This window comes from Ictalurus punctatus, chromosome 6 (assembly GCF_001660625.3).
Source record: "Ictalurus punctatus breed USDA103 chromosome 6, Coco_2.0, whole genome shotgun sequence".
Lineage (NCBI taxonomy): Eukaryota > Metazoa > Chordata > Actinopteri > Siluriformes > Ictaluridae > Ictalurus > Ictalurus punctatus.
The window spans coordinates 15,799,654-15,812,768 of NC_030421.2; the positions used below are offsets into that span (position 1 = coordinate 15,799,654).

General features: G+C 36.8%; 1 protein-coding gene across 1 annotated transcript; it reads left to right on the top strand.

Annotated features, from left to right (window-relative positions):
• Positions 1-9,271: 9,271 nt before the first annotated feature.
• LOC108266248 (2-oxoglutarate receptor 1) lies at positions 9,272-12,035 on the top strand. The gene is made up of 2 exons (XM_017469335.3): positions 9,272-9,412; positions 10,348-12,035. The coding sequence occupies exon 2, from the start codon at positions 10,375-10,377 to the stop codon at positions 11,326-11,328; it is 954 nt and encodes a 317-aa protein (XP_017324824.1). The 5' UTR covers positions 9,272-9,412; positions 10,348-10,374; the 3' UTR covers positions 11,329-12,035.
• Positions 12,036-13,115: the final 1,080 nt, after the last annotated feature.

The window sequence follows — 13,115 nt, forward strand, 5'->3', positions numbered from 1 at the left end:
TAAAATTACTATACTGATATCTATTCTTAATTGTAAAGAAATTAGTTAAAGACAACTCAACAATCATTATAAATATCAAAAATAAACCAGCAGCGTCGCTTGTGATTAAAAAAAAAAGAAAGTCAAAATAATTAAACTATACGTTTTATTGTAAACTAACAAATATTTGGACAACTTCTTAACTTAATTAAAAACATTCACATCTATCTATAGCTTTACTAGACCCACCATACCTCAAGATACATGGAAAAAAATGCATCAAGACAAACAAACAAATAAATAAACTAATAAAAAACCTTGTTGTATGTTTTCTATCTTGTTGTACTAATCTCCTACAATATGGTTTTGGTCATATTGATCATATTCTTTGTCCCTGACCTAGTGAACAAGCATGAGGTTATTCTGTAAATCACTCTGGATTGTGGTGCCTGCTAAATGCTGTAAATGTTGCAATATGGCTGTCCATGGTTACGCAATGGAATGAGACTACTGTCACAGAGTGATGATCAAAAAATGTAGTGTAGTCTAATATATCATTAACTTCAGTTGCCAAATGTATTTCCTATAATAGTGTTCTGTGAAATGCTCTTGATTTTCCAACATAGGGATTAGTGAGCTGGGCGTCATTTCAAACCCAGCATGCCTCTGGAAGCAAAACATTTTTCAAGCATAAAAATATATAGTGATAGTGAGTCTTTATTGGACACATATACATATGCACAGTGAAATTATTTTCTTCACATACCCCAGCATGTCAGGAAGCTGGGGTCAGAGCACAGGGCCAGCCATGATACAGCACCCCTGGAGCAGAAAGGGTTAAGGGCATTGCTCAAGGGCCCAACAGTGGCAGCTTGGTAGTGGTGAGGCTTGAGCCCCCGACCTTCCAATCAGTAACCCAGAGCCTTAACCACCAAGCCACTACTGCCCACCACATATAGTATGCATAGTGGATCTGAATCTGAATCTATTAGTTAAACTTGAAGGGCAATTGTACCAATTTTAAAGTTACCTTTTATAACAAGCTGTGAGTAAGTAATTATCTAAACTATCATACTATCTTCAACGTTCTTTATTCTTAATAAAATATAGGACAAATGACTAAAAAAGGTTATTGGCTGTTAATAGGACCAAATTGTTTCACAAAAACATATTTCTGAGAAGCTTCTTTTGATCAATTTTAGACTTTCTCCTGACTGACATATCAAAAGTTCTGCTCTGCCTGTCATGAGCCACAAAACCAGCCTTTGCACACCTTTGTAATTTTATGACTGTGTTAGAAGATTTCTTTCATCTTCTCTAATTTCCTTTCCTTAGAGAAGCAGCTGTTTTCTCAGCCAGCTAGACTGTCAACTGCCACATACACTTTTGATTTGGTTCTATGTTTCTATACACCACAAGACTAATGGCTTTGATATACATAATTTCCAAGTTTATCATTTTTCAGCCTTCTGGGTTTTCCCTCGATAAACAATTGTCAAAGCTATTTGTTTGAACATGCTGCAAATGAAAGACCATGCAGGCTGAGCACTCACACAAACATCCAGATAAAGGCTTCAGCCAAGTTGCAGGTGAAACCATCTGTCAGATAAACTGGTGGGGGTTTAATCCAGTAGAGGACAGCAGAGAGCTGAAAAAATAGTGCTGAAAGATGAACTGCTATTTCAATCTAAAAAAGCCATACACTAGTGAGTGAGTGAGTGAGAGGGAGAATGAGTGAGCGAGTGTGTAAATGAGTAAATGAGTGATTGTGAGTAAATGAGTGTGTGAGTGAGCATAAAATGAATGAGTGAGTGAGTGAGTGAGAGTGTGAGAGAGTAAATGAGTGAGTGTGAGTGAGTTAGTGAGTGTGAGTTGGTGTGAGTGAACAAATGAATGAGTGAGTGAGTTGGTGTGAGTGAGTGAGTGTGAGTTGGTGTGAGTGAGTGAGTTGGTGTGAGTGAATAAATGAGTGAGTGAGTGTGAGTTGGTGTGAGTGAATAAATTTGAGTCAGTGAGTGAGTGTGAGTTGGTGTGAGTGAATAAATGAGTGAGTGAGTGTGAGTTGGTGTGAGTGAATAAATTTGAGTCAGTGAGTGAGTGTGAGTTGGTGTGAGTGAATAAATGAGTGAGTCAGTGAGTTGGTGTGAGTGAATAAATGAGTGAGTGAGTGAGTAAATAAATGAGTGAGTGAGTGAGTGTGAGTGAATAAATGAGTGAGTGAGTTGGTGTGAGTGAATAAATGAGTGAGTTGGTGTGAGTGAGTAAATGAATAAGTGAGGAAAAGAGTGAGTGAGTGAGTGAGTGAGTTGGTGTGAGTGAGTGAGTTGGTGTCCTTGAGTAAATGAGTGAGTGAGTGTGAGTTGGTGTGAGTGAAAAATGACTGAGTCACTGAGTTGGTGTGAGTGAATAAATGAGTGTGATTGAGTGAGTAAATAAATGAGTGAGTGAGTGAGTGAGTGAGTGAGTGGGTGGGTGTGAGTGAATAAATGAGTGAGTAATTGAGTTGGTGTGAGTGAATAAATGAGTGAGTGAGGAAAAGAGTGAGTGAGTTGGTGTGAGTGAGTAAATGAATGAGTGAGTAAAAGAGTGAGTGAGTTGGTGTGAGTGAGTAAATGAGTGAATGAGTAAATGAGTGAGTGAGTGAGTTGGTGTGAGTGAGTGAGTGTGAGTTGGTGTGAGTGAATAAATGAGTGAGTGAGTGAGTAAATAAATGAGTGAGTGAGTGAGTGTGAGTGAATAAATGAGTGAGTGAGTTGGTGTGAGTGAATAAATGAGTGAGTTGGTGTGAGTGAGTAAATGAATAAGTGAGGAAAATAGTGAGTGAGTGAGTTGGTGTGAGTGAGTGAGTTGGTGTCCTTGAGTAAATGAGTGAGAGTGTTGGTGTAAGTGAGTAAATGAGTGAGTGAGTGAGTTGGTGTGAGTGAGTAAATGAATAAATGAGTGAGTGAATGAGTGAGTTGGTGTGAATGAATAAATGAGTGAGTGAGTGAGTGAGTGAGTGTGATTGAATAAATGAGTGAGTGAGTGAGAGTGAGTTGGTGTGAGTGAGTGTGATTGAATAAATGAGTGAGTGAGTGAGAGTGAGTTGGTGTGAGTGAGTGTGATTGAATAAATGAGTGAGTGAGTGAGAGTGAGTTGGTGTGAGTGAGTGTGAGTGAATGAGTAAGTGAGTGAGTGTGAGTGAATAATTGAGTGAGTGAGTTGGTGTGAGGGAGTAAATGAGTGAGTGAGAGTTGGTGTGAGTGAATAAATGAGTGAGTGTGAGTGAGTAAGTGAGTGAGTGAGTGAGTGTGAGTGAGTAAATGAGTGAGTGTGAGTGAGTGAGTGTGAGTGAGTGAGTGTGAGTGAGTAAATGAGTGACTGAGTGAGTGTGAGTGAGTGAGTGACTGAGTGAGTGTGAGTGAGTGAGTGTGAGTGAGTGAGTGTGAGTGAGTAAATGAGTGAGTGAGTGTGAGTGACTGAGTGAGTGTGAGTGAGTGTGAGTGAGTAAATGAGTGAGTGAGTGTGAGTGAGTAAATGAGTGAGTGTGAGTGAGTGTGTGAGTGAGTGAGTGTGAGTGAGTAAATGAGTGAGTGAGTGTGAGTGACTGAGTGAGTGTGAGTGAGTAAATGAGTGAGTGTGAGTGAGTGTGTGAGTGAGTGAGTGTGAGTGAGTGTGAGTGAGTAAATGAGTGAGTGTGAGTGAGTGTGTGAGTGAGTGAGTGTGAGTGAGTGTGAGTGAGTAAATGAGTGAGTGTGAGTGAGTGAGTGTGAGTGAGTAAATGAGAAAATGAATGAGTGAGTGAGTGTGAGTGAGTAAATGAGTGAGTGTGAGTGAGTGAGTGAGTGAGTGAGTGAGTGAGTGAGTGAGTGAGTGTGAGTGAGTTTTATTACATTTGTGTCTTTGCTCACTGAAACCACAAAAGGCTTTAGCAAAACACATATTGTAGGTATTGTTTAAACCTCTATATCTAGTAAATAGTAATATATAATATATTAGTATTTACTGTTTTCAGAACAAAAGGTCATTGAAAGGTCAGCATTTCTTATTACCTCTTCTGTGTAATGAGCCAATGTACAAAAATGTAAGACAGCTTCTTGGAGAAACTGCAGCACAAAATTAGGTAATAAACCTCTTTTTATTAAATACAAGATCATTGTGAGCACTCAGCCTCAGCTTTTCATAGACTCTGAAAAGTCATTGACTGACTTCTCGCTCTCTTTACATTCTTCTCAAATATGCCACTATTCTGATATGTGCAGAGCCTAGCAAACATATATATGTATATATATATATATATATATATATATATATATATATATATATATATATATATATATATATATACACACACTCACACAAACACATACATATAGTGCTGAGTAAAAATCTTAAGCAAATTCTGTAAAGCAAAGATACCCTCAAAGTAATGATTGAAAGTAATGAAATGGTTGTACATATAATAATTGTATAAAGCAGTGAATATTAATAAATAACAATTTGGGCATTATCACGGTTTGCTTTTAAAACATTATAACGAAATCAGCTGTTAAGATTTCCCAGGAATCTTAGAGAACCTGCCATAGCTCTTATGGAGACTTTCATTGCTGCACTTGCTTCTGTTTCTGCAGCAATACCAGACAGCCTTCTTTGTATTTTCTCTGTTTATTCTTTGTATCATTTCTCTGTAACATTTCTAGAATGAACATTAGGAAATAATGATATCAATGCAGAACACATAAAAGAAATATCTAAGCCTATCTAGCAGATATGTTTCAGCAGGTATGTTGCTATTGTGTCATTTTAAGACTATCACAGCTCTTCGTATTCTCCCAATATTTTCCTGTACTGCATTGGGAATTTTTTTTTTAAGATGCATTATTTTTAGTTAGTCACAATCTAATACCAACCTTCTTAAACACAAAAGCTTTTTCTTTTGATGTTTGGAATTTCTTTCCTCATTTATAAATCTAGTGAAATACTTCATCACTCAAAAGCGGAATCACGTGACCTAACTAAACTAAAAGAAACAATATCTCAGCCATTCCAATTAAAATGTATTTTAAAATGTCCTGCACATTAATCTAACTGCAAATTTAAAATATATAATTTAAAACATTAATTAAAACTACCTAGAACCCTGAATAAATAGCAGTTACCTATCCTCACTCTCTAACACTACAATTTACCATTAAATATAATAATTAAAAGGAACCCACAATATTTTGAAAATACACATTTTAGTCATGTCCCCAGGTTTTCACTCAGTACTGTTACCCTAACACATACCCTTCTCTGAAAAATATGGAATATTTCACAAGTCACATGTTCACTAGAAAGTTGTATCATCTGGATCTTCTGAAGGTCATGGGAAGACCAAAAGTAAGTTCTCTCATTCGCTTTTCTGTATATTTGATAATATTGTAATTATGACTGAGAGGATTAATCTCAGCACACATTGTTTATTTTAAAAATACAAATTTTTGGTCAATCACTAGTATGTGCTCAATGTCCTCATGCTATTAGCATGTAGGCCATGTGGCTATGTTTCATGTATTTTCTAATTCTGTGCTAAAAACTTTGGGCTGTTACTTTCAGTCCTGTTACTTTTATAAAGAGAAGCCTTCATAGAAAAGGTCAGGCAAGTTTGTTGTCATGACTTTAATGCAATTCTAGCTAAAACACTATTGGATGTAGTTTTTCCAACTGAACCATTTAGTGGTCTGTAGACAAGCAAGAATATTGCCAAACTGATATTAGGTACTGGTTTTTCTTCTTTTTTTAAAAAACAACACACACTGTCCCAAAGCACCTTTACAGAAATATATAAATTCAGGAAATAGATTTTATATTTATGAATTTGTCCCAAATGAGCAAGCCAGATGCGACGGGGCCAATGACAAACTCCCTGAGACGCTATGAGGAAGAAATCTTGAGAGGAACCAGACTCAAAAGGGAACTCATCCTCATTTGGGTGACACCATATTATGCAATTATAAATACATCTCTTCTATAAATTTGCTAATTCTACATGTTCAAATAGTGCAGTTGTGTAATCAGGAAAATTCATTACAATTTTTACATGAAGTCTGTTTTGTTGAACTTATCAACTGTTCAAAACTGAGTGCAAAATTGTTTGTGGTAATTGCAGTCCTAAAGCTATCATAGCAATTGTAGTCCTGGCCATTACAGCATAACTGTTTTGTTCATATGAATTGAGGTCCAAAGCCAACTTTATGGTTTTTAAAATGGTACCATCCTCAGTAATCTCACTGATCTTTAGGCTGCACCGTGTGGGGCCATCCTCCGCAGCAGCATGTTGATGAGAACTCCAAGAAGATGTAGGGCATCAGAATGGACTAGGCAGGTCAGGAGAGCAGAAGGGGTCAGAATCACTGGCATATCAGGAGTATCATGTGTAACTCGACAGAAAGAGAGAGGGAAAGCAAGGGAGAGATTATTAGGTATGCAAATTGTCCCGTAATGGCTAAGGACAATGTACTTTGCGTGAGTGCATGCAGGGACTTCACTGTGCTGTAATGTATATGTGATCAATAAAGACTCATTATCATTTGTTGAATTTATGACTAGGTTTTTGTGTGACACCTAGATTATCATTATAAATATAGCACTGTATTATGTTTTCCCCTTCATATCTTGCACAGCATGTTGGAATAAAGAGTAAATAAAATATCATAAGCATTCCATAAGCCATGACATCTCTTGCCATAGTGGTGTTAAATTGAATAATTGTTTGTATTGTATTGTGATATGGTAACTGGGCAGGCAACTGCATTACACTGAACTAATTGTCTCTTCCTGTTCCACAGGGGATTTAGCTGAAAATATCTATTCACTGCTGGTGATGATGGCATGTACCTGATTTGTAATGATGTTCGGATATTCTTCAGCATTCTACTGTCACTCTATTTTTACTATGGTTCCCATTATGTGCCCTACCATTACATCATCATCATCATCATCATAATCCTACAATGCTGACACACAGCATGGTGCATGCATGGACTTATGTTTTTCTCTTTCTCAACTCATCTTCAGCATTAAATCCAAAGGATATCCAAGCCCCCATTGCTTTTGTTACTGAGGAACATTTATAGGAATGTGTTTTCAGCGTGGGTTTTTAGTAAATTGGCTTTTAAAGACATCTGTTGGTATACAATTTGTGTTGCTTCTTTCAGTTCTTTTTTCGAGTTATTTTCAACCACTGCCCTGTAATGTGAGGGATGTTTTTTGAGTGGTTGAACATCCTAGATACACAGTGGGTAGGCCACTGCTGAGAGGGAATTTGCCGGGCTTGAAAAACCCAGCAGGGTGTCAATTCTAAACATGCTCAAACCAGCACACCTGGACGCTACAGTCAATCCTTGTTCAAAAGCACTTGAATGCATTCAATCAAGTTGTCCAAATTCTAATAAACCTTCTTTCAGCATAGCAGCTTATATCCTACAAGGTTGATCTAAAGCCAGATGAACAATTATAATGCAAGATTGTGATGAAACGTCTAGTCCTAACTGCATGCTACACTTCCTGTCTAATAATTAAAGGAGAAATAGTTTACTGTAGGTGAGAAAGAATTTATTGTAGCTGAGCTGAAAACAAACTGTATTGTAACAAGTGTAGATGAAGCCTTACCAGTTAAACAATGTGAATTCTAGAGTACTTCCTTTCTTTCCAGATCTATAGGGCAGCTTTCTTTGGAAGAACTACTAACTGTAGTACTAAAGTCTGTCACCTTGTGGCTGTGACCTGATGTGTGCAGCCTATAAAAGGCCCCCGCCACATCATATTTGTCCTCTTTCCTTTTTTCGACTGGAAGAAGTGGATTCAAAGACACTGCTGGTAAACTAATCATCTGATTTTCAGTAATATTACTAGTATTGCCATTGTCCAAATTGTTGTACTATTATACTATTTTTCAAATCTGACCCATCAGAGAGTGTGTTGAGGTGCACCAAACGTAGGTGATGGTAATTTTAATATTTGACTTATTACTAATTTTGTCACAGTTGACTGTATAGATACAGAGTTTAGAGCTTGTGTGAATTTTTTAAACTTCATGGCGAATTAATCTGCAATTGGCACTAAGCAGCTTGTCCGGCTTGGCACATGAACCTATGCTATATGCAGACATAAAGTGGTTTTCACTTAAGACACCTTTTAGGCATATTGCATGCACACAGGACACAGTGTCTGCATTGGGATCCAAAATTCGAGCATGTCAAACTTAGGTGGAACCCAGCATTCCTACCTAGGATGTTGAGGATGTAGCATATGTGCCAGCTCCATCTCCAGCACTCTCTGTCATGTGCATATGACTGACAGCTAGTGGGTTACTGACTGACTGTTTGGGAAGCGCCATAAAAGGTTTTGCTCTCTACGTACACATTTACCCATTGTGCCCAAATGATTGTGCAAGCATACTTGTATACAGGCTGAGAGGTGCCATCTTTCATTAAATTCAGTATAGCTACCTCCTGGGTGGCACTAAGAGGAATGTCACTTATAAACATTTGTGAGGCGGTGACATAGAATTCACAATCTACTTTGCCAAAGTAAATATTTTTTCACACCACAGAGAGTAGTGATTCAAGTGGTCTTCACCCTCAGTAGAATGCAATTTTAAGACTTTGATTGATTATTATCCTCCAAAGAGATAAAACAAAAAACAGCACATTGAGTTACTTTCATCCACAATAGAGAGCTTCAGTCTCAGAATGTTGGGGGATTTTTAACCTCATTTACCTAATATGCAGTATCAACTCCTTGAGTAATTCTCATTCTCAAGAAGATTCGTTAACAGTAGCAGTAGAGGAGATGTTCATGAAGTGATGCCTTTGCTATTCGTACTCGTCAAGAAAACATGCAAAAGGAAAAAAACTCCACAATTCAGTTGACTAACTATTGTTACATGGTTACCTTCCAAAATGTCATACACACTGTACCAGAAATCATGGTTTGGGTTACCTAGTTTAGTCTTGTCTAAACTGTTAAAATATAGGTATCTGATATAGGGCTAAATATACTGTATTTTTCAGAAATATTTACACACACAATATAGCGAGGCACTAAGCAGCAATAAAAGTGACTTGCCCTTGACACTTATGTGTTTATGCCATATGATTTACTTACAGTGGAGCTGTACAAGATATTGCAGGAAATATGACTGGAATTTTTTTCAGGAAGTACTTTTAAAATGGGTAAATGATTACACTTTACCTGAGACAAATATCAAGACCTTGTTACCAGGACTTCCCAGCATGAGTCACTATTTAAGCATTGGCAATAAGTAAAAGGCTGTGTGGGACACAACACTAAAAGTGCTAATTCATAACAGTCACTAAAACATGCAGTTTGAGTATAAGGATTAAAAGGAAAATGAGAACGTGAGAGACGTTTCTGGAAATACAAGAACTTGAAAACTGACTAAATACAGGTAAGGACTCCCACATTTCTAGACTAAAAGCGAAAATACTGCAAAAATACTGTGAAAATACTGCATTTGTATTTTATGCATATGACTCTTAGAGATGTACATTTTAATCAAAATATATAATATTTAGCTTTTGCAAATAGACTTAGTCTATAACAATTGCATGTTTATATCAGAACTGATTATTTAACATTTACTATCAGTCAAAATTTTAGACACACTTGCTCATAGAAGGGATTTCTTCATGTATACTATTTTATACTCCATCCATCCATCTTCAACCGCTTACTCCTTTTCAGGGTTGCGGGGGAACCTGGAGCCTATCCCAGGGAGCACTATTTTATACTATTTTAGAATAATAATGAAGACATTAACACTATGGAATGAGGCATATGGTGTTATTGAGTGGCCAAGAAAAGCACTTTCTCAACTACCTTCATGAGGGAGCTTCACCCAGGGTGTAGTTTGCCAGTTTATTCTAAACGAAAACAACATGTAAAAGTTGTAAAAACTTTGTTGTAAAATAGATTTGATTCAGAAATATATTTTTACATGGGCATTTACTTCACTATTTACATTTGTCAACCATAAGCCTTTATGAAAAAGTTTTTTGACAATGAAAAATACACATTCATATCTGATGTGTCCATACTTTTGACTGGTAGTGTAATTCAACAAATTGAAAGTAATTCTTGTGAATATGTGATTAAATAAATAAAAAATAAAAATAAAAATGACATAATCTGTATGAGTGATTCAGTTTTCATGTTTTTTGTTTCTTTATTATATTTAATTCATAATAGAATATCACACTTATTGTCATGTGTTATGACTGTTCATGGTCTCAATGCCATCTCAGTTTGTAAAGATTTCACCTGGTGCTGAAATAAGAGTAGATTAACATTCTAAAACTTCAACTTGTTCAATCTGCTTTTTAGGTACCTGTGGGACAAATTAAGCTGACAATGGAATTGTATGACAATGACTCTGGGGTCTGTTTGTCTGTTGATTTATCTATAAAGCATTACTACCTTCCTGCTATGTATGGAATTATATTTTTGGTTGGATTTACTGGAAATCTCATGGCAATCATAATCTATGTGGTCAAGCTGAGGCCTTGGAAGACTGGGAGCATCATTATGGTGAATCTGGCGGTGTCTGACTTGCTGTACGCTCTCAGCTTACCTTTCCTTGTCAATTTCTACATCACCAGGAACTGGATGCTGGGCGAGTTTATGTGCCGCTTCCTCCGCTTCTGCTTCCACTTTAACCTGTATGGCAGCATCCTCTTCCTTACTTGTCTCAGTGTCTTCCGTTATGTGGTAGTGGTGCATCCACTTCGAGCAGCTCAGGTCCAAAGGGCGTGCTGGGGTGTCTCTGCCTGCTTGACCATTTGGGCCATCTCCCTGCTGGAGATTGGCCCAATGCTAAGCATGATCATGACCAAGAATGATGGCAACACCACAGACTGTTTGGACTTTGCCAGCAATGAGCCAGAGACGGTATGGTGGTATGGCTGGCTACTGAGTGTGCTGGGCTACTTGCTGCCTCTGGTTGTGGTGTGTTGGTGTTACACACAAATCAGGGGTGCACTCAGTAATAGCCTTTCAGCATCTAGGCCCAGCCGGGTGCGAGCCTACAGACTCACAGTGATGATCTTGGCTGTGTTTGTCATGTGTTTCCTGCCCTATCATATCCTGAGGTTGCTGAGAGTGGGCAGTCTGAGGAGCAACGTGACATCCTGTTTGCAAAAGAAAATCATCAATGATGCCTACACGCTGTCACGGCCCTTGGCAGGCCTTAACACCTTCTTCAATCTGGGACTCTTCACCTTGGCCGGAGACAAGTTCCAACAGGCTTTCTACAGCCTGATTTTCAGAAGGAAACCTACCATCAGCAAGGTGGCTGTGATCTGCTGAAGATCTGAAAACAGTCACCTGTGGACTCTTCATTTTACTTAATCTATATTACATAGCTCTAAATCTGAATTGCATTTACAGTATAGACAGAGAACTGACTTTTATTTCACTTGAGTTCTAAGCTGTGTGAAAGCAAGAAGCATTCTGGCAGAAAAGATTACTGTTAATATATTACAAAAGATGGTTGTTGCAAGAGTTGAGTTTGAGCTTGTATGTCAAAGATTCAAAGAGGAATTAAATGCACTGTTAGGGTAATTACTATGGACAATAATTTCAACATTTGTTCAAATTGAGAAAAGAAACAAGCCTTATATTAGAAGTTTAAAGTCAGTTGTCGGGGCAGTCATAAAGCATTTAGGTAAAACACATATTGTTGTACCAGCACTAAATGTTCTTAAAATCAAGCACAGAATATATTAAATTCAAGCATCTTCTATTATGCAATGTGAAGTAATTTGCTAACTTGTGCTAAGTGTGTTAAGTAAAAAGAAAATAATTTTCAGTGATTGTTAAGTCAGAGACTAGCCACCTTTCTAACCTGGTTAATAGGTTTTGTTTAGTTAGTTAGCACATTTTGTCTTTTTTGTTGTTGTTGAGTTCACATTAATAATTATTAATAACCCAGATCCATAATAAGACTAGATAAACACCATCTGATTTAAATCATTGGCAATATCACATACTGCAGGTCTATCTATATCTTAAGTGTCCTGATAATATATATATATATATATATATATATATATATATATATATATATATATATATATATATATAATGTGTGTTTGTGTGTATGACAAGAATGCTGTGTTTTTTCCACTGGTGAAACATCTTTTTACAGACTATCCTGTTTTGAATTTTAATAATTAAATAAACATTCTAAGCATGAGTTTAAATTGGTTCATTTCCTTAAGCCTCCACATTTAAAACGACAATTTCAATTCCAGCTCAAATGAGCAGGTATTTCCAGCTGAATTCTTCACAGTGCAGTAGATGAATCACACCACATGATGAGCTAAAACTCATTGGCTAGCCATTTGCTATGCTTATTTAGTGCAATGTGCCACTCCTAAATACAGTTTCCTGCAGGGGTCTCTGGCAGACAGTTCAAATCAATTTGTGTCAATTTCCTTGTTTTTTCTGCTTACTACCATATAATAAAGGTGGGATCACATTGACTTGAATGACTCTGTTTCCATTTTGAAAACAAAACCCAGAGAATTACTTCATGCTGCTTCACTGGCAAGGTATGAGATTTCTTTCCAATTGGAGCCACAACAATAAACCTGTGGGAAATAATTTATAACATTTAAAAGAACAACAAGTTAATTATAAAAAGGAATACACAAAATATTAGCTCCCTTGTAAACACCAGAAGATAGAGGGGAAACAGGATTACAAAAGATCGGCATTATTGTGATATAAACTGCAGGAATTATAAAAATATATAATAAGAAAGAAAGGAAATAAATAATACTGTAAATATAAATGCTGTAGTTGTGATCATTTGTGAATAAATAATGAATTGATGCCTATTTTACTGGTAGTTAATCAATTGTTTCTGCTTTAGCCAGTAATTCATTGTTATAGTACTGCTATAATTAGAGATAAGATCTTGCAATCTTCAACTTATATACTCATTAACAATTTGCTAAATACTCAACAACAGTGTGAATAAGAAAACAGTGGTACAGGGGGGCATGTCATGGCCAGAGTGTATAGGATATGAAGATGGATTTATTTTTATTGTTTCATTTTACTTTTCTTTAGGCCTTCAGTCCAATACA